Source organism: Podarcis raffonei, chromosome 6 (assembly GCF_027172205.1).
Source record: "Podarcis raffonei isolate rPodRaf1 chromosome 6, rPodRaf1.pri, whole genome shotgun sequence".
Taxonomy (NCBI): Eukaryota; Metazoa; Chordata; class Lepidosauria; order Squamata; family Lacertidae; genus Podarcis; species Podarcis raffonei.
The window spans coordinates 29,961,579-29,982,435 of record NC_070607.1 but is presented as its reverse complement, the minus strand read 5'-3'; the positions used below and the strand labels follow the sequence as shown (position 1 = coordinate 29,982,435).

Here is a 20,857-nt window from a genome sequence, read left to right as displayed (position 1 = left end):
TTTCCAGCCACTGCAGAAGGGACCCTCTTAAGAATATTAGGGGGGCGGGCAGGGGAAACATGGCTTTGTTTTTTGAAGTCTTCAGATGAGGTCTATACCATGTGAAAAATGAACATAAGATTTTAGCTGCCGTTCATTCATTTCCAGCTTTGTATTCTAGTTATAAATAAGCGCGCCTAGACACTCCGTTGTTGCGCCCTTCTGAAAGAAAAGCAGCTAACTTTAATAGAAGAAATTAAAAACACAATTAAAAAAAAACAACAAGCAGATGATACGAACAAGTACCTAGCAATATTTTTTTAAAAAAAATAAAATGCTACATTTGCCTATCAATAAAATTTCAATACCCAAGGAGGAAATAATAATTCAATTAATACATTCCACAAAATCAATACAATCCTATTGCACATACATTTCAAATAACAGGTAAGGGGATAACAAAACACAAATTTTAGTAAAAGATATACACTCTTAGGCTACAATCCTAAACACATTACATACCTGGGAATAAATGGTAAAGGGACCCCTGACCATTAGGTCTAGTCGTGGCCAACTCCGGGGTTGCGGTGCTCATCTCGCTTTATTGGCCGAGGGAGCCGGTGTACAGCTTCCGGGTCATGGGGCCAGCATGACTAAGCCGCTTCTGGCGAACCAGAGCAGCGCACAGAAACGCCGTTTACCTTCCCGCCGGAGCGGTACCTATTTATCTACTTGCACTTTGACGTGCTTTCAAACTGCTAGATTGGCAGGAGCAGGGACCGAGCAACAGGAGCTCACCCCGTCGCGGGGATTCGAACCGCCGACCTTCTGATCGGCAAGTCCTAGGCTCTGTGGTTTAACCCACAGCGCCACCCACGTCCCGATACCTGGGGATAAGATCCACTTAATACAGTGGGACCTACCGTATATACTCGAGTATAAGCCAACGTTTTCAGCACATTTTTTATGCTGAAAAGGCCCACCTCGGCTTGTACTCGAGTGAGGTGGCAGCGGCGGCGGAGGGACGAGCAGCCTAAAAGGAGCCCTTAAGGGCTGCTCCTTTGTCCTCCTCCACCTTTGCCGCTGACAGTGGTGGAATGAGCAGCTCGAAAGCAACCCTTTTGGGCTGCTTGTTCTTCCTCCGCCGCTGCCGCCACCACCGGGTTTGTGGTGTGGTGAACCGGCTTATACTCGAGTCAATAAGTTTCCCCAGTTTTTTGTGCTAAAATTAGGTGCCTCGGCTTATATTCGGGTCGGCTGATACTCAAGTATATACAGTACTTCTGAGTAGACAAGTCTGAGACTGCACAGCTACACTCTCATTCTGGAAGTCAACATTCTGAAATATTGGGACACACCAAAATCTAGCTCAGAACTAGCAGGAACCACAAGAGATTGATGAGGTTGTCAAGGGATGTAATTTGGTAAACATAAACTTATGGCAGGTGAAGTAAAACAGCTGTTCAAAGGGAAATGCTAACTTACTTTCTCATGCTGAAGCTGAGTAGAAAGCTCTAAAATATACCTTTCTTTTCGAAGCACTTCATGCTTGAGTTCCTTTAAAGGGGGGGGGGAATAGATTATTATTTTTTTCATACCAGAGAGCAAGGATTTGTAACTCGGGGGGGGGGGGGGAGAACAAGAATAGAAAGTATACTGGCTTTCATGACAGAGGGCTCATTTAGATATCAGCAGGCCCACAAATAGTCCAAACACTGTGTGGACTTTTTCCAGAAGCTCTGAGAATGCCATCTTGGTAGTCAAGATAACCTTACAATTAATTGGTAGATGTTAAAGCTGTGGGCTCATATATGTTTATATCCACTTGCTTTGATAGAAACTAATTGGTTTGCCTTGATGTTATCACTATCTGGGGGCTTGGGAGTGTTGGGCTCTGGGCCCAGAAAAGGGGAACTATCTGTAATAATTGGGTATTTGCCACCTATGCTCTCATCTAGTTAGGTGAAGTGATGGGAAATCCCACCCAAAGTGGCGTATGCTGCTTTGTCTATAAATAATGTGTGAACATTTCCTTGGGAGCGGACAAGCCATCTCCTTGCTGCAGTGTCCATCCTGTGTCTGCAAATAATAATAATAATAATAATAATAATAATACAACAGACAACATGCAGCATGGCTCCCTGATCCTATGTGCAACTGCTTAAAATGCCTAAAACAGGCTGTGGTGCCACCTTCACGAAACGAAATGATGACATGCCAAAGAACAGAACTTACTACAGCTTCAGTTTCGCTTTCAGTCAACTTCCATATCAAATCTTCAATCTGTGTACTGATAATCTAAAAATAAGAAAAATGAAACAAAACTGATTCAGTGTCACTTAATATTGAATACAACATATTACGTTTAACATACTGTACTTCCTGCGACATAAAACTCCCAACATTCCAAGTGGCCATGCCCTCTATTTACAGTTAAGGACTAAGAAAATAAAAATAAAAACTACAAGCACAGATAAGAAAGTTCCTTTGTGAATTAAAATCTGACATGTTTAGAGGTCTTTTTTTTTAAGCCCAACAAGTTTATTATATTAATTGATCTAAAAAAAAAAAAAAGGAGAGAGAAGTGATATTCTACTTATTTTTTCTTATCCAAGTAATAGTTTAAAGGAGTATTCTATTCACTGGGCAACATCCAATGATAAGGTAATAATTTAAAAATTAAAATTATTAGAGTTTCTCTTGTTCAAAAGACCTCTGCTTGTGTACGTGTGAGACCTGCCCGCTCTCTCCCAACCTACAGCCCTCCACATATAGGAATAACAGATATATTTTTCTAAAAAGTTATCAGATACTAAATTTCCTGCCAAGAGAATGGATAGGTAGATATCAGCTCAGCCCTGTTTCAGTTCAGGAACAGCTTTGTTGCTGCACTGAAGGTTTAATTCTTATAAGAAAATGTTTGTCTAGGTTGTGTTCCAGCCCAGGGCAAGTTGATAATGGGGTTCCAATGGCATCGTGCAGGATTCAGGTGTTAGCATAAGCCAAAGCATTTTAAGTACAATATGCAGTTATGTGAAGAAAGTACTCGCATATTGACATTCTTCATGAGCACACTGCTTGCCAACCGGGAGGTTACAGGCTGCTGTGTTAAGTGATAAGCCGATCAACTGGCAAGGAAGACCAACCCAAACTTGATGCTGTTATGTAGGCAACTGCAGCTCTGGTCTGTAAACAGATCTGCTGCAAACCCAGGGAATCTTTTGGTGGCAGCAGGATGGATCTAGTTTGCCCCTGTACACGAGGGGAATGGATTCTTGGCCACCTGACAAATCCCGTCTGGGAGAAAGAGCTACAGGTCTGCTGCACAAAGCAAGAGACTTAGAAACCTTGTTCATAAAAGCATCTAATCAAAAGCAATTCCTGGGCTAGACACAAACAAAGAGCAACACATAAACTTATCAGGATGGGCCAACAAACTCAAGGGCTTGCCCCCCTTGTCTCAGGACACTGTTTGATATATTATCATCTTATTTTATTTTTGTGTGAATTCATCTCCTTCTTTGAAAATTCTACTTCAAACAATAAAAAAATACTTAAAACTTGTCGTTGATAAATACTATACTTGGTTGTGGTTTCTGCGCACGTTCTCTTACTTCTTTTTCCTTGCTTGATCTAAGTAGCTGCTGTAACAGTCCCTTCATATTTTTGAGAGCCCCTAGCTCCATTACCAGTAAATCCTCTTGCATAGAAATCTTTATCATATCTGCTGCAGAAACGTAACAAGCCTGACAAAAATATTAAATCGCAGTTAAGTCGTTTTGTAAAAAAAAAAGAAAACCCTCTTTTTGCCCAAACCAGTGTGACACTGTTCAGGTAGCCACCTTAAAACCGAACCGTTTTGATAAAACAAACCTTTTACATCATTTGAACACAAAGAACGATAACAAATACAAAAGGAAATGAAACAATTTTGCTATGATGCCTGTCACAAATACAGTGGTACCTTGGGTTAAGAACTTAATATGTTCTGGAGATCCATTCTTAACCTGAAACTGTTCTTAACCTGAAGACCACTTTAGCTAATGGGGCCTCCTGCTGCTGCCGTGCCGCTGTTGCGAGATTTCTGTTCTCATCCTGAAGCAGAGTTCTTAACCTGAGGTACTATTTCTGCGTTAGCGGAGTCTGTAACCTGAAGCATCCATAACCTGAAGCATCTGTAACCCAAGGTACCACTGTAACTAGCTTTTCTCCAAACCAAAGCAGCGCTGCTGGTTCTGGAGCAGAGATGATAGCAAGGCTGGGACACCTCAGGCCAGAGGTCAAAATGCAGCTCTCCAGGCCTATCAACCTGGCCCCCAAAACTCTCCCTCACTGGCCATGCTTGCATCTCAAGTGTTTTGTCTGAATGGAATGTGTCCTTGCACCTCAGATGATGCCTGGTCGTCTGAATGGAGGATAGAGGGTGTCTGCGAGGGTGTGTGAGCATTCATATGAATTAGTCCACAAAGGTAAAATTTAATTTTGTTGCTTTGTCTGATTTTACCCTCTGGCCTCATCCACCACTAAGCACAGGGCCCAAGGAAGGTTGCTTACGTAAGAATGCAACTGAAAAATATTCCCCAGCCCTTGGTCTACAGCCACAGGTTGAACTGCAGCTAGACACATCATTTTAACATACCCGATTCAAAATTTCCAGAAGGGTAGCTGCATTAGTCTTTTGCAGCAAAGAGTCTTGCAGCAACTTAAAGACTAACAAATTTGTTACGGCGTATTGTCTACAAAAACTTGTGCCATCAGCATTATGGAGCATCTGATGAAGTCCACGAAAGCTTGTGCAACAATATATTTGTTAGTCTTTAAAGTACTACAAAGCTTGTTGTTATTCCTTCTTCAAACTGTATGCATAATGGAAGTCAATGTTTTTGTGTTTCAGCAGCAAACAGCACAAGCTTGGATGTAGCAAAGTCATAGCATGAGAGAAAGATGCTTCTATTCATGCAAAGGAAGGGTCCATATTTTCTGCCTATTGCCACCCCAGGGGCAGCTCTCTGCTGAACTGAGCACAATGGGCTTCAGGAAAATCCAGTATCAAGAACAGAACTCGGTTGTTCTTAGGCCATACTGCAACCAAGTGTCATTCAGTAATTGTCAATTGCTAACTTACCTTTGAAATTCTAGTTAGAGTTTCTTTAAAAGACGGCAGGAACATTTCTGCTGAACCAATTGCCAACTCTGCTTCGTGGAGCTTTTTCTGAAAAGCGACTTCGTCCTGAATGATGTCTTCCCACAACCTATAAACAAAAGACTAATGTTTATTAGGAAAAACTGTGCCCAGGTTACTCTGTATAACCTTAGTTTAAATGCTAACTGCAATTCAGCCAGTGGCTGGGCACACTTACTAACACAAAGCCTAATGTCGCATCAAAAGTATGAGTTAATTATCCTTTTGGAGACTTGAACAGTGGTTCTTTCCTTTTGTGAATCGCGAGGACTTAGTACATCATTTCACCTAATGTTTTTTCACACATAGGGCATTTACTTTGCTTAGTGTAAACATGTATCATGGGCATCCATAGGGCATCTATACAATATGAAGCCATGGAAAGTTAGGGGCTGGCCAGAACGTGTGCACACTGCATAACATATATGCAAATTATGGTTTGTTTTACAATAATAAGTTTTAAGACTCAAACAGAATTTTAGTTCCTTAAGGGGGGGAAATTGGTGAGTATTAAATAAAACTTTTGTGTGCTTTTAAAAAAAAATGTTTTAAAAATGCAAGAACAGCACACATGTTAAACCCATGTTTCAGATAGCTCTAGTACAATGGTACCTTGGGTTACATACATTTCAGGTTACAGATGCCACTAATCCAGAAATAGTACCTTGGGTTAAGAACTTTGCTTCAGGATGAGAACAGAAATCGTGCTCCGGCGGTGCGGCGGCAGCAGGAGGCCCCATTAGCTAAAGTGGTGCTTCAGGTTAAGAACAGTTTCAGGTTAAGAACGGACCTCCGGAACGAATTAAGTACTTAACCCGAGGTACCACTGTAATTGGCATTGCATGGCATTCCCCTAAATGAATAGCTTTAGGAAAACGCAGTGGCGTAGCGTGGGGGGTGCAGGGGGGGCTGGCCGCACCAGCCGCAACACCTGGGGGGGGCCGCGCTCGCACTCGGAGCTCTCTGCCCCCTGCTAAAATCCACGGGTTAGGGGGCGCAAATTACTTGCCTTGCCCCGGGCGCTGACAACCCACGCTACGCCACTGGGAAAACGTTCTAGGTTAAATACCTGAGCTGCAGAACATGCACCACTCAACTTAAAAGCATACCTTCCTGTTTCACTTTCACTCTGTGTTTCTTCCAAGGAACTCTCCTCAGAATTCCCCGTAAGGCAAGGCAAGGCTTCCTTCATCCTGGTCCTGTGTTTATCCACAAGTCGGCCGTATGAACCCCAGCATTCTTGTTCTGGAAGCTTATAAAATAATGTTTTGGCTTCACTGCTTATTCTCTTTCTCTCTTTCACACACACAGAGCTACAAAATTATCTGCATCAAAAAGCTCTGCATCAAAATGCATGCAATCCAGAATAGCAAACTTGCACTTCAGAGATTCTAACATTTCTGTTTCCTCCTACTGACACAATAAGACACAGCAAGTCCATGTTTCAGCTTGTTACATCCATTGTATTGTCCTCTTAAAACGTCATACAGTACAACAAGACGGGCCAGGTTGTGTAGGGGTGTGTGGAAGACCAAAATCCATGGGTTGCACACAATTCCTGTTTGTAATAATGCCTGGAAATTTCAGAATACCTTCAAGGCCTTCAGCACTGATGCCTCTGCTAGATCACCCCGATTTAAACATGCAGACAAATATGATCAACTCTTGAAACAATTCGTTTCTATAGACTTAAGAGATCTGTTTGTAAAAAGTAAAGCAATTTTAAAGGAGGACCTGGTGGCAAAGGCGAAAGGCATAAAATGGTCCTGGCTACATCAACTATGGGACGTGGGTGGCGATGTGGTCTAAACCACAGAGCCTAGGGCTTGCCGATCAGAAGGTCGGCAGTTCGAATCCCTGCGACGGGGCAAGCTCCCGTTGCTCGGTCTCTGCTCCTGCCAACCTAGCAGTTTGAAAGCACGTTAAAGTGCAAGTAGATAAATAGGTACTGCTCCAGCAGGAAGGTAAACGGCGCTGCTCTGGTTCGCCAGAAGCGGCTTAGTCATGCTGGCCACATGATCCAGAAGTTGTCTGCAGATAAACACTGGCTCCCTTGGCCAGTAAAGCGAGATGAGCCCCACAACCCCAGAGTCGTCCGCAAGAGGACTTAACGGTCCCTTTACCTTTACCTCAACTATGCAAAGTAGCTGGAATCAAGGGGGGGGGGTTTGAGACTCTTGGCACCTTTGGAATCAGTAACAAACCTAGCCATGACACAAAAGGGGCAGTCTCAGTGATATATGGTATGATATTAGACAGCTTTGCAGGAAATGCGGAAGATATTCGAATGAGATGGGAAACCTGACATAGGAATTTCAGTAAGCGAAAAAGCATGGGAATCAATATGACAAAATCCATCTTGAAAAACAAGTTCAGCTCGCCTCCAGAAAGTTTCCCTTGAAATTATATTTCGGTGGCATTGTACCCCCCCCCCACACCTTGCAAAGATAAATCCTTTAAGCTCACCATTATGTTGGGAAATGCTGTGAGAACCAGGTCCTATTTTCATGTTCGGTGGGAGTGTACCATGGTCCATGCCTTTGGGGGGAAAGTTTTTTAACCTGACCTCCAAAATCACTAACGAATCTATCCCTCCTAATTCGGCACTTGTCCTATTATCATTAGATTTGACCCCAAATTCTACCCATTAAATCTAAAGAATTAATTTCCTTCCTGTTCATAGGAGCTAGACTAGTTATTGCCCAATGATGGAAGGAAACTTCTAAAATACCAATAGAGGCTTGGGTTAATAACATCTGGAGCTTCTTGAGTATTGCTCTATTTTAAGGCCTCACATACCATTGGTGACTAATCAAAGGCATCTCCAAAAAAAGATACCTTTGACATGATCTGGTCTCCCTTTTTTCTCTTTTATTGAAGAAGAACAGGGTATTTTAATGCCACCATCATCACAGAGGTGTCTATGGAGGGGATATAGTGATTGAAAATTTATTGTAGCTGTATTGTAACATTTGAATAAATGTTTCATTTTTGTTTATTTTAAAAAGAATACCTTCAATTAGTAATTTTACTAGTAGTTTAATTTCAAACATCTAAACTGCTGGCTTCTTTAAAAATTACAGGCATCCTAGTTCAGAAGACCTAGTGTTATATGCAAGTGCAACCTCAATTTTCATGGTGTTCAGCCACTGCAACCCTTGACACACCCAGCCTGAGAACATGTTTATTACTGGTGAAGCAACTCCTTTTATCATTTATCTGCAAGGAACCTTTCCAACACCACTCCATCTGACAAAGGGGACCCTGAGTGTCTCCCATTTAAAAAATAAAATAAAAATCAATGCACTGCAAAGGATGCTGAGAAATATTTCTGGGTGCATGCACTTTAGCCAGGACACACGTCAGACCTCCTGGCAAGCTGCCTTTTGTGAACTGAGCATAGGTAAAGGTAAAGGGATCCCTGACCATTAGGTCCAGTCGTGGCTGACTCTGGGGTTGCGGCGCTCATCTCGCTTTATTGGCCGAGGGAGCCGGCGTACAGCTTCCGGGTCATGTGGCCTTATGACTAAGCCGCTTCTAGAGAACCAGAGCAGCGCATGGAAACGCCGTTTACCTTCCCACCAGAGCTATTTATCTAATTGCACTTTGTGCTTTCGAACTGCTAGGTTGGCAGGAGCAGGGACTGAGCAACGGGAGCTCACCCCGTCACGGAGATTCGAACCGCCGACCTTCTGATCGGCAAGTCCTAGGCTCTGTGGTTTAACCCACAGCGCCACCCGCGTCCCGAACTGAGCATGGTTTTGTTTTATATATTATAATCAGCTACATAGTGCTTTGCAATTATATTCCCGGGGCAGTTTGCAAAAGGAATCCATCCCACGAAGTGCTTATCTCACCCTTCCACATTGTGGGGGGGGGATTAGCTTGAAGGCCACCTATCTTCCAGGGAAGTATAGCATCCTTTACTAATCTTTTTGTTCCCAAGTAACTCTGAAGGCCACAGTGGGTTTTTTTGCGGGGGGGGGGGATTTTGGAGGGTGGGGGTGGAATGTGAAGTGGGAGGGGGAACTGAAATGAGCAGAGAATGACAGTTGGGTTGAGCATTCTGTCAGCTGAAAGGGAGTGGAAACAGTGGAGGATAGAGGAATCTGTCTCTGCAGGAAATGGTTTTTAGGGAGATTATTAGTTATAATTTCACTCATCCCAGCCTTCACATAACTGTGTATTTGTTTTCAAGGCTCCCCAGATTAACATCCTGGCTTGGTTCTCATGAAGAGTAGCTTAATAAGCTGGGATACAAATGAGAATTGCGCACCACCCACAACTTTTGTGCTGGTGAAAGTGGGGAAACAAACAGTTGCCCATTAAATCCAAATGAGGAAACTATGGTTGATGGTCTCCAAACAAAGTGGAACATGGAACTATGGTTTAAAGCGGGTTTCTAAATCGTGACTTGTTTGGATACCGTTAACTATAGTTCCATGAACGTATACAGGTTTTTAGGTTTATCCGATTTAACATATAGCTGAATAACTTTAGGTCTGCTAATGAGCCAGTCACTTAAAAAACCCCAACAAGATTTGTATTAATACTATTTGTATTTCCTGCACATCTTACATGATTATCTGAGCTGTCCACTTCTTCACTTAGGGAACTCAAATACTTTCCAAGTTGGCTGGATGTTTCTGTCTCAAGATGATCTTTCTTAAAACTCAAATCACAGGACTGAATAACTGAACAAAGTTTTTCTGCTTCCCCAGAAGTTAGGTATGGCACAAGTCTTGCTTCCTAAAAACACCATCCATATAACATTAAGTAAATGCATGATACTAGACAAATACATCTGCCTGCAGGTTAGCTTCAGAAACAGAACACAGCTGCTTATATCAGGGACGGGGAACCAGCGGCCTTCCAAGTGTTGGACTCCAAATCCCATCAGCCAGAGACAGCGAAGCCAATAGTCAGGGATTATGGGAGTTGTGGTCCAACACAGGACCCCCATCCCTGACTTACATTATCAAAACAAGCATTTTTAAATGCAATAAATTACTTAAAATAGACACCATGGGAAATGTATCAGAGTTTAATAACATGAGCAAATTTTAAGGAATACTGAACAGCACCCAACCAACAGTGAAATCAGTTTCTGAGTTTGCTATTTTGTTTTTTTTAGAGCAACATGCACATACGGCACAATGAATTCCTTTTGGAACAGAGGGGAGTTTCAAAAACTGTTTGTGATGTTGACAAAGCATTCAATGTGGGGTGGGGAAGGCACAAATTTGACTCTGGTTTACTTGTGCGAACCAAAGTTGCTCTTCAGACTGTGCCCATCCTCCTTTAGACAGAAAATCCGAAGGAGTGCATTTATGAGTTTGTGATATAACAACAGTCTTATTATTTAATATTTAAGAATATATTGTCCCCGTTTGCAGAGACAAACTTTGGAATGGAGGGGGCATAGATATTTCAGTAACAAACTTCCTTTTAACAGCTTACCTCGCAACGGCTAGAAGAGGACAGTTCCCTCTGCACATGGTCATGAGACCCATCACTGTTCTGTTCATACAGGCTGGATGGTGGTGCTTCCTTTTCTTTCTGAAAAATAAAGTATGAGCGTAGAGAGTGTCTGAATTTTTACTGGGTTCACAAGTTAAATGCTGCCTGAATTTGTATCAGTTGCAGCAAAGGCACTCCGTTTCAAGTCAGTGTTTAACAGAGTAATCCTAGCCATGGCCACTTTGAAGTTAAGTCCTACTGAACTCTTAGCCCCAGGTAAGTGGGCAGCCTTAGAGATGACAAAGTAATCCCTGGAGTTCTTAATGTCAAAGTAATACATTTCCACTTGAGCTAAATGCTACAGTTTTGTTTACTAATATGGTGAAAAGTACTGTTTGGTAAAGCTAGCGTATTTGTAATCTGCTGAAAATAAATACACATACATACACACACGCACACACTTACAGGATATTATTCCAAACTGAATTCTTTAAGGTCTTCCAAGTTTAGAGATGCAAAAGCCATGTTGCAAATGAGGCATTTGCAAAATATTCTAACGCACAATTATTCCAAGTAGAGTTTATTTCTATTACAGTGGTACCTTGGTTTATGAATTTAATCCGTTCCGGAAGTCCATTCTTAAACCAAAGCGTTCTTAAACTAAGGCGTGCTTTCCCATAGCAGTGGGGGACTCAATTTACAAATGGAACACATAGGAAGTGGAACATGTTCTGCTTCCAAGGCAAAGTTCACAAACCAAAACACCTACTACCAGGTTTGCAGCATTCTTAATCCAAGTTGTTCACAAACTAAGCTGTTCTTAAACCAAGGTAGCACTGTAGTATGCTTTTTATTATTATTTATGCTATTTGGTCACTGGAGAAAAAGCCAAGGCTACCCATCGCATAAGCAGAAACACATTGCACATCCTAAAAGTTCCTGCACTGAGCAAGGGACTGAACTAAATGGCTCAGAGGTCACCCCCCCATTCTAAAATTCTCTGTGGTTTTCTGGGTGCCAAGCAATGATCACACCCCTCTTATTGGAATTCCACAGAGCAATTGCCACTCTTCTGATTATTATGCACCTGACAATCCTTCCAAGTAAATGGGGTAGCGTGTAGGATCTGAGGAAAAACACACAGATAAAGATTTTATTGTTAACTTATAACCAGATGGAGGGGCTCAAGACTTCTTCTGAAGCCTCCAGCTGGGAAGAATGGCAACTGAGCCTGGGTTCAGGCTAAACCAATGACACGCAATACCCAAAAGCAATCCCACCCAGTCCTCTAATGCATACATATATCCTGGCTTGCCCCAAGCCATGACAACCACACTTTATTGTGGGCCCTTGTACAAAATATATTACATTTGCGGCAGTGGGGGGGGGGGAGACAACCTCTCCTAATTTAGTTTGATTACGTTCCAGTATCCACTGACATGGGGACGCGGGTGGCGCTGTGGGTTAAATCACAGAGCCTAGGGCTTGCTGATCAGAAGGTCGGCAGTTCGAATCCCCGCGATGGGGTGAGCTCCCGTTGCTCGGTCCCAGCTCCTGCCAACCTAGCAGTTCAAAGCATGTCAAAGAGCAAGTAGATAAATAGGTACCGCTCTGGTGGGAAGGTAAACGGTGTTTCTGTGCGCTGCTCTGGTTCGCCAGAAGCGGCTTAGCCATGCTGGCCACATGACCTGGAAGTTGTACGCTGGCTCCCTTGGCCAATAAAGCGAGATGAGCACCGCAACCCCAGTCAGTCACAACTGGACCTAATGGTCAGGGGTCCCTTTATATTTACCTATCCAGTGACATGTTTTCTGGATGAAATTTCCAGAGATGAAATGGAGCTATGAGGATGCAAATTTGATGTGAAGTACGCTGGTGCAGCTTTTGCGCACGATAGCATTAAGTGAGATTCCGAAGCGACAATGGGATTAAAAAAATACATAAATCAATTCATGGTAACTTAGATTCAGAGGTGTGTCTACGGCCACAACTGGCGAGGCAAGTTCAGAGCAAGAAACTGCAAGCTCGAAGAGGTGCGCACCTTTTGCCTTGCAGCTGGCCAAGCTGGAATCTAGACACACGTAAAAAAAAGTTGCGAAAATGCCTTAAAAAAACAAGTTTTGAAAAATGTCTTGAATTTACCGTGGCGCGCCACCGCCATCTGGTGTCTCTTTGGTATAATGCGCCTTGACAACGTTTTATTTGCACCTATATAACTATATGAGTCTCCAAGACTGGCACCTCTGCTACTCGAGAGGAAGAATTAAACCTTGAGCAAGGGGAATATCTTGAGCGCAGGGGGTGGGGATCCATTTCTAAAAAGCCTTTTAGATTCTAAAATTTAGACCCGTGGAAACGCTTTCCCTCCGCTCCCCCCCCCGAGGGAGGAGGCGCGGCCGCCCCCGCAGCAAGCGCTCTGCACGCGCTCAGAGGCACGCTGCTTTCCGGGCGCCGGACGAAGCGGCTGGCCACCGGCGGAGACCGCAGGCGTTGGCAACGCCTTGCAAGGTCACCGATGACAGGCGGCTCTGGGCCTCGACCCGCCTCGTCCCCTCGCAGAGCGGCGTTTCCCGCCTTCCGACCCCTTTCCCCCGAGCGCCGCCATTACCCCGCTGCCTTCCATGGCCGCCTTTCTCCTTCTGCAGCTCGCCGACGCTGCGCTCTCGGGCGGGACAACGGAGCGGCGCTTCCCGCCCTCGCCAGGCAACCCCGCGAGGCGCCGCCGGAACAGCAGCGCGGCAACAGCAGCGCCGACGCCGACCGGCTCCTCCGGGGAGCCCTCGCTCCGCCTTCGGGGCTGGGCTCCGCGGCGCGCCGGCTGTGGCGCGAGGATTGGCATCTCGAAAGGCGGGAAGGAGGAGAGGGGAACCTGGGCGCCTCTTGGGGGCAGGCAGTGCCGGATTTACGTATAAGCTAAGCAAGCTATACCTCAGGGCCCCACTCTCTTGGAGGCCCCCCAAAACATTAAAGGAAAAAACACCTGGATGTGCATTTCCAAAATATAAGATAACAAACAAATAAAATAAAACCTACATACAGCAACAGTGTTTTGTGTTGTGTAAGCTCCTATGATGTAAGTCATGGGCCCCGCCTGCTAGCCTGCTCCCTAAAATATCACTGGTTTGCTCATTTCTATATACCTCGGGTTACAGACGCTTCAGGTTGCGTTTTTTTGGGTTACGGATGTGCCGAAAGCCAGAAGTACTGGGACGGGTTACTTTTGGGTTTAGGTGCTCGTGTATGTGCAGAAGCACTAAAATCGCGCTTTGCGCATGTGCAGAAGTGCCGATTCGCAACCGCGGCACTGCAGGTTGCGAATGTGCCTCCTGCATAGATCACGTTCGCAACCCGAGCATCCACTGTATAGGGTGCCTACATTCTGCATGGACCGGTTGCATGGCAACACTTGAAAATGGCTTTAGATACCTAGTAAGTTCATAGGTTACCATATAGCATATAATCAACACAAAAAACAGCTACAATTTGTTGATGACAAAGGACAGCTGGACATATAAAGGGCCCCATTACCTTCAGTAACTTAGGGCCTCATCAAACCTAAATCCGGCCCTGCTCACTCCTCGAATCTTCATAAAGAGCGCAAGCAAGAATCTGCATGTCGGCCACTGACTCAATTCTGCCATCTCCACAGTGAAATACTCTAGGAAAATGCAGGTTGCCTTTTGCTAGCGTAGGTGCCAGGTTCTTCTGACACCCCCCCAAAAAAACCCAAGTCTCATCCCAAGTGAGACTTGTGTATAGGGTTGCCATGTTTCAAAAAGTAAAATTCCTTTTTTAAGAAACTGCCAAAATTGTCCAGCTTTTGGGAACAAACCCAAATGGTTGAGCTTTGGGACATCCCATTCCATAATGGATAATTTTTCTATTTATACCCACACATCTTATTGGGTTGCCCCAGCCACTCTGGGCAGCTTCCAGCATATATAAAAATATAATGAAATGTTAAACATTTTTTTAAAAACCTTCCCTGTACAGGATTGCCTTCAGACGGCTTGCAGGGTCGGATAACTCCATACCCTCCCAACATTTCTCCAATGAAAATAGGGACATTCTAAGGAAAAGTGGATCAAATCAGAAACTGGGACAGCTTCTCTAAATCAGCGATGTCCCTGGAAAATAGGGACACTTGGGGGGTTTGCAACTCCTAGGGGCCCAGGAGACTTGCCCCCCATAAAATATTTGAGGCCCCCCCCGGTTGATGGGCATTGGTGTGCATGGGCATAGCCAGGATTTCCAGAAGGTAGAAGATCACACCCTGAAGTTGAGCTGCTTTTGGGAATTCACAGGTAAAAAATACCCCCAAGAAAGAGGACATTACGGAGGCTAGGGGGCAGACCCTCAGTTAATTGAGTACTTTCAATGATGTGTGTATGCACTGCGTCATATAATCAATTGTGGGGCAGGGCTTACCTCCCCCCCATATTTTATTGGCACACCTGGGGGCAAGGCTGCAAAAAGAGAAAAAATGGGCAAGCAGGAGGTGTCAAGAGAAAAAGATGTCCTCCTCCCAGTTCCCCACACTTCACCCCTACAGGGATCCCCACAGTGTAGCCTTCATGCACTTGCACAAGATAAGGGGCAAATGAGGGGGATGGCAGCTGGGGCTATGTACATGTGTGCATATGTCTGTGCGCGCACACACTTGACCTTGAGATCAGTAAGCTATAGCTCAAAATATTCCAAAGCTATTAACTATTCCTATGCATGATCCTTTAAACATGCCTTATTAAACTGCACCTGCTATTCCAGTACAGTCATACTGAAGGCTGAAGCCTTATCCTTGCCAGGGAATCGTTTGCCTGCGTCCCCAGGGCCGAAGAGAGAGAGCAAAAAGCACCAGGAAAGATTCTACTTTGGAGAAAAAAGTTTTATTGAAATCTGTGCACAGAGGTGGCCAGTGGGATCGTTCCCAAAAGACTGGCCCATAGATACAAATAAACAAGCATCTTTATACCTGAGAGTCTGCCCATCTCTTCCCACCTCTTCAAATTCTCCAATCAGCTAGCAAGGTTAAGCTTATTTCCTTATATGGTATATAGCTATCTGGCTAGCTAAGCCCATCTCCTTCCCTTGTTCGTGTGCTCCTCTCTTGCGTTACTGCAGCAAAGAGCATGCGCAGAGCGCAGCTCCTGGTTTGCAGAGCGCAAGTAATTGCAAAGAGGAAGTAGCTCCCAGCTTGCAGTGCTAAAGCAATTGCGGTTTTGTTAGCTGCTTAACCACAACTGCAGAAGTTAGCTTAGGTGCAGATAGTATTGAGATTAACCCTTTCAATTCCCTCCTCTTCTTTTGGACAACCTATCTCCTAGGTTCGTCCTGGTCTTTTGGGTTTATAATCCTGGGGGAGAACAATAAGGGCCATGATATTTTTATTTTATTATTTTTTTTTGCATCACACCTTGTAAGCATTGCACCAAGCAGGGTATACAGAGGCAAAGAAGCAAAAGGATTAATAGCGGCCTTGCTAATAATACCACAATATGCCTGAGCCAACTGCCATGAGGCAGCCAGGAACATACCCAACCCCATAGATCACCTCCTGTAGGTTTCAGCGGGTTCCTGGCTATCATTGTTTCAATGGTGGCTGAAATGCTGACATTATTATCTGGGACATATCTATTTTATTGCTGAAGGGCCCACTGATACTCGTGCTCTATCAGCTGCCTTGCTTCTTGGGAGGTTGTGTCCCACCTCTCTGAGGAGGAGCCTATTATCTTAACCAATTTTCCCACCTGTCCTTGTGGATGCTTAATACTCTCATGATTTCTTCCCAACACACTGTATCCGAAAGGGGCTTCTCCCTCTACATATATTAACATATACCCACAGGAATATATATATCCACCCTTGCAGAGGCCTGACACACGGAGTGACTATATCAAAGAGTTCTGGCCCCAATATCAAAAGTCCTGGCGGTGCCTTAAAATTTGCTGGGGAAAAAAGTCTCTACGTTGGGGACGCTGCCCGCGGGCGTCCCTCCCATCCACTTGTCCAGCCGTCTGGCGCTCTTCTGGAGATGGTTAGCTTCAGAGGATCATCAGGATTTGGTGTAACTGTCCAATCTAAAATAGCCTTCTTCACTTAAGTGTGGTGGACCCAAGGGGTGAGGTCAGCAACTTTAACAGCAGTGGGCCTGGGTCCACCTGTTAAGAAAAAGAAAAAATCTCGGGAGAATTACTGCACATAATTATCAAACTGCACATTTTGACTAGCATGGGGGGTTATTGCAAAACTGAGTGGACAAAGGCTGGTCCATTGTCAGATCCTATTGACCTAGGTAGTCCATAGCGGGGAATGATCTTCTATAACAGGCATCTGGTTACCTCGGACGCCCCCTCAGTTCTGGTAGGCCAAGCTTCAACCCATCCTGTATACGTGCAGACCACCACAAGCAGGTAGCGGTATAGTCCACAGCGGGGCAATTCAGTGAAATCCACAACAAGGTCTTCCATGGGTGCAGTTCCACTATGCTGAATCCCCGGGGGAGCCAAGGGTCCGGTTCTGGGATTATTCTTTTGACATAGCGGGCACTTCCTGGAAATCTGGGCTGCCAGTTGATAAAGGTGGGCTATGTAGAAGCACTGCTTCAGCTGTCTGGTTGTGGCATCTGGTCCCATGTGGGTGGACTCATGGTATCTCTGAGTAATCTGCCGAGAAAGGGATTCTGGGATCCATATTCTGTCATCATGAGTAAGGTACCATCCTTCTTTGGACATGGTCAGCCCCTGGGCATCTGCAGTGTCCCTCTCCTTTTGGTGTATATTGGCTTATCAGCGGTGTTCAAGATCCTTCCAGGGACCAGTGCTCCAATAACTGACGCGGGAGCTGGTTCCCGGGCTGCTTCCTTGGCCACCCTGTCTGCTAGTCGGTTTCCTCTGGCCACTTCTCCTAGTCCAGTTTTGTGTCCATAACAATGGATAACTGCCACTGCCTTGGGCTCCCATACAGCATCCAGAAGGTTCAATAAGGCTTGTGGGTGGGCCACCTGGTTTCCTCTGGAGGTAAGCAAACCTCTTTCCTTCCATAAGGCTCCATGGGCATGTAAAGTCAGAAAGGCATACTTAGAGTATAAATGTTTATCTTCTGTCCCTTTGCTAGGGTCAGGGCTCTGGTGAGCGCTGTTATTTATGCCAGCCGGGCCGACGTTCCAGGCGGGAGTGGCTGCACTTCGATCACTTGGTCTTCCAAGGCTACCACTGCATAGCCTGCCTTCCGCTGTCCAGCCTTAACAAAGCTGCTTCCATCCACAAACCATGAAGGCCAGTGGGGGTTTGCTTCATCTTTGAGGTCAGGCCTGCTAAAATATTCTTCATCATCTTTGCTTGGGAGAGGAAATAGGTACCCTTCATGTCAAGCAGAGCTGGGACTGCATGCGGGGTCACACAAATAGTGTCTTGGCCAAAAATAAATTTGTCTGCTTTGTTCAGTAGGGTGGCTACTGCCACAACTGCTCTCATGCACGGCGGTAAGCCTTGTTCTGTAGGCGTCAGGCGCTCAGATAGGTATGCCACTGGCTGTTGCCAGCTTCCCAATTTTGGCACAAAACCCCTTTCGCTGTCCCTTGGTCCTCATCCACGAATAGAGTAAAGGGTTTCTCAGGGTTTGGGATGCCAAGCGCTGGGGCTTGCTGTAGTGCCCTCTTCAAATCCACGAAGGCTTGCTGTTGTTCTGTGCCTCAAACAAAGGGGTCTCTCTCAGTTCCTCTGGTTGACTCATGTAGAGGCTTGGCAATGATGCTGTAATTAAATATCCATATCCTACAAAATCCTGCAGACCCCAGAAAGCCACGGAGTTCTTTGGTTCTGGTATCAGGATAATAGCCTGCTTCCTTTCTTCACTGGTAACAAAGGGGTCTTCCACTGTGATTGGCATTGCCTCAAGATCCTATGTTGGAGCAGTCGCTCTAGATGCACCCACACTCCTTCAGTCGCCCTTCGTGGGATGGGATACTTATTTACTGCAACAGGATTGACAAATGGCTTGGGCTTCACAATTATTGGTGGGATATTCTTTGCCATTCCTGGGGGGTTCACTTGTTCCAGAATACTGGCGGGGATGGGTCCCTCCTCTTCTTTTACCATCATGAGGCGCCAGTACTCCCTCAGGGGTGCCTCCACAACCAGTTCCCCAAGTGACATAGTGGACAATGTGGCTTCTCCCGATGGCTTAAAAATAATTTGGGCTTGCAACTTTACCAACAAATCTCTTCCTAATAATAGAATAGGGCATTCTCTCTTCCAGTGCCCTTCCTGTCGGCAGATGGCGCACTGATTCCTCCCCAGACGGCTTCGCCCTCCTCCCCGGGCACTTCCTCTTTCCTGAGGGGTGGGTGTGGTAGCCTGTAATGCCATCAACTTCCTTGTTTGATACTTCTCCTTTTTTCTCTGGGCCTCCTCATCTCTCTAATTGTAAGTGGTTTGAGCTATTTCCAACATCTATTCCAGCCCATGGCCGATGAACCCCTCAGGCTTCTGGATTTTTTCTTTTGGCGAATATCGGACGCTGCCTGAGCTACAAAGGCAGCCTTTATAATGGGGCGTTGGCAATATCATCTGGGTTCTCCTCAAAGGTAGGGTTCTAATTTCTCCAATTGCACACATCAGCACTTGAAAAAGGCACATGTTGGACTGTATAAGTGCATGGTGGTGCTTCCCCACCCTGTCCTGGGGGGCTGGTGGGTCATACACTCTGCGTAGAGGCATCATTGCAGTCCCACCCTTTTTCTGTGCCTTATGGGACTTATGGAGGGACGCCCTGGTTGCTGCTTCTATCCATTCCTTCTGCCATTTCTTCCCTTGTGTTGGGAACATCCTGCTGCTGCCAACAAATGGGAACTAACATCCACTTCTTTCGCATAGGGTTGTACATACTGTTGCAATCTCAATGTCTGATTCTGTGTCCACATTTTTTCCTTTCTTTGCTAACTCAATTAGTCCCTTCATAAACTCCTCATCATCCTCTTCCTCTTTGCTCTCTAATTCATCAACCTTGGAGGGTTCAGGCTGAGGGCCGGCTCCTCCCTGGTCCTGGGGTCCTGGGCCTGGGGGATTCGCTAGAGGGGCAGTTGGTGGAGCATAGGGTGGCGGCGGTTTAATGACTTCCCCCTCTTCTCCTTCCGGTTCTGGTATCACCGGGGGGGCTTTTCTGACTTCCCTGCCGGTCGGACTGCACATATTGTATTTTGTGGGGCGTCGCCTCGGCAGGCTTTCAGCCACGGTGGATTCTTTTCTACATTGGTTTTCCAGGTAGAAATATAAGGGATCTGGTCTGGGTGGACGTTCAAGATATTTTGATATAGTGGGTTGATTAGTTGCAAATTAAATCTGCCCTCCGAGGGCCAATTAGTTCCTTGGGTGGGCCAATCAACCTCACATAATGTCCTCATCCTCTCTCTTCTCAATTTGAACCCAATCATCATGCTTCGTAGCTGCTTTCCAGTTGGTTAAAAAGCATTTCAGAGGACTACGTTAGCTTGCCCCAGACCCCATTTTTTTTTTTCAGATACTCCGCTCCTAACCGGGCTTAAGATCCTTTCACACTCCAACCACTACAGACTGTTACTTGGCGAACTCTCGTTGCCAAGAAATGCACAGCCCTGCAATCGCTCGGCCAAGGGGACGCTAAGCCCCGGCCCACACTTGACAATTCAGCCACTGGAGTATCTGACATGCAACATACAAAACACACCCCAATATAATTCCAACATGCAACACACAAAACACACCAAAATAATTCCAACATGCAACACACAAAACACACCAAAATAATTTTCCCTCTGTTTCCCCTTTCCCCAACCTTACTGGCGGCACTCTACTGCCACCTCTGTTTCCCCTTTTCCCTTTTCCCGTCCCTGTCTGGCGGGGCGGCACCTTATTGCCACGGCCAGTTCCCTTGTTCCTTTTCTGGCGGCACTCTACTGCTCACAGCCAGACCCTTTATCCCTTTTCTGGCGGCACTCTACTGCTCACAGCCAGGTGAAGCTGTCCAGGCTTCCTACCACGCCCTTTCCCTTAGGGCTTACCTGTTCCGCTGCGGACCCCTCCTTCGGCCGTCCTCTTTTCTCCCTCGACCAGGTGTCTCACTCCGGAGCGGTGTGGCCGGCTCCCCCCACGAACAGGCAGGGGTGCGCACTTGGAGCCGCGAACGCCGGTCCGGGGCTGTTCACCTAGGTCGGGCCTGGCCCTCCCCGGCCCCCTGGGGTGGGGCGTTTCCCGGCCAACG

At 45.7% G+C, this 20,857-nt stretch overlaps 1 protein-coding gene across 1 annotated transcript in view; it reads right to left on the bottom strand.

Annotated features, from left to right (window-relative positions):
• ODF2L (outer dense fiber of sperm tails 2 like) overlaps window positions 1-13,475 on the bottom strand; it is a 37,518-nt gene extending 24,043 nt beyond the window's left edge. The window contains exons 1-8 of the mRNA XM_053391863.1: window positions 13,230-13,475; window positions 10,622-10,720; window positions 9,740-9,910; window positions 6,271-6,413; window positions 5,105-5,231; window positions 3,594-3,725; window positions 2,215-2,277; window positions 1,465-1,536 (exon numbers count right to left, since the gene is read on the bottom strand). Of these exons, the coding sequence (XP_053247838.1) occupies window positions 1,465-1,536; window positions 2,215-2,277; window positions 3,594-3,725; window positions 5,105-5,231; window positions 6,271-6,413; window positions 9,740-9,910; window positions 10,622-10,720; window positions 13,230-13,460 (1,038 nt within the window). The 5' untranslated portion in view covers window positions 13,461-13,475. The remainder of the gene's footprint in view (window positions 1-1,464; window positions 1,537-2,214; window positions 2,278-3,593; window positions 3,726-5,104; window positions 5,232-6,270; window positions 6,414-9,739; window positions 9,911-10,621; window positions 10,721-13,229) is intronic.
• Between the last annotated feature and the right edge of the window lie 7,382 nt (window positions 13,476-20,857).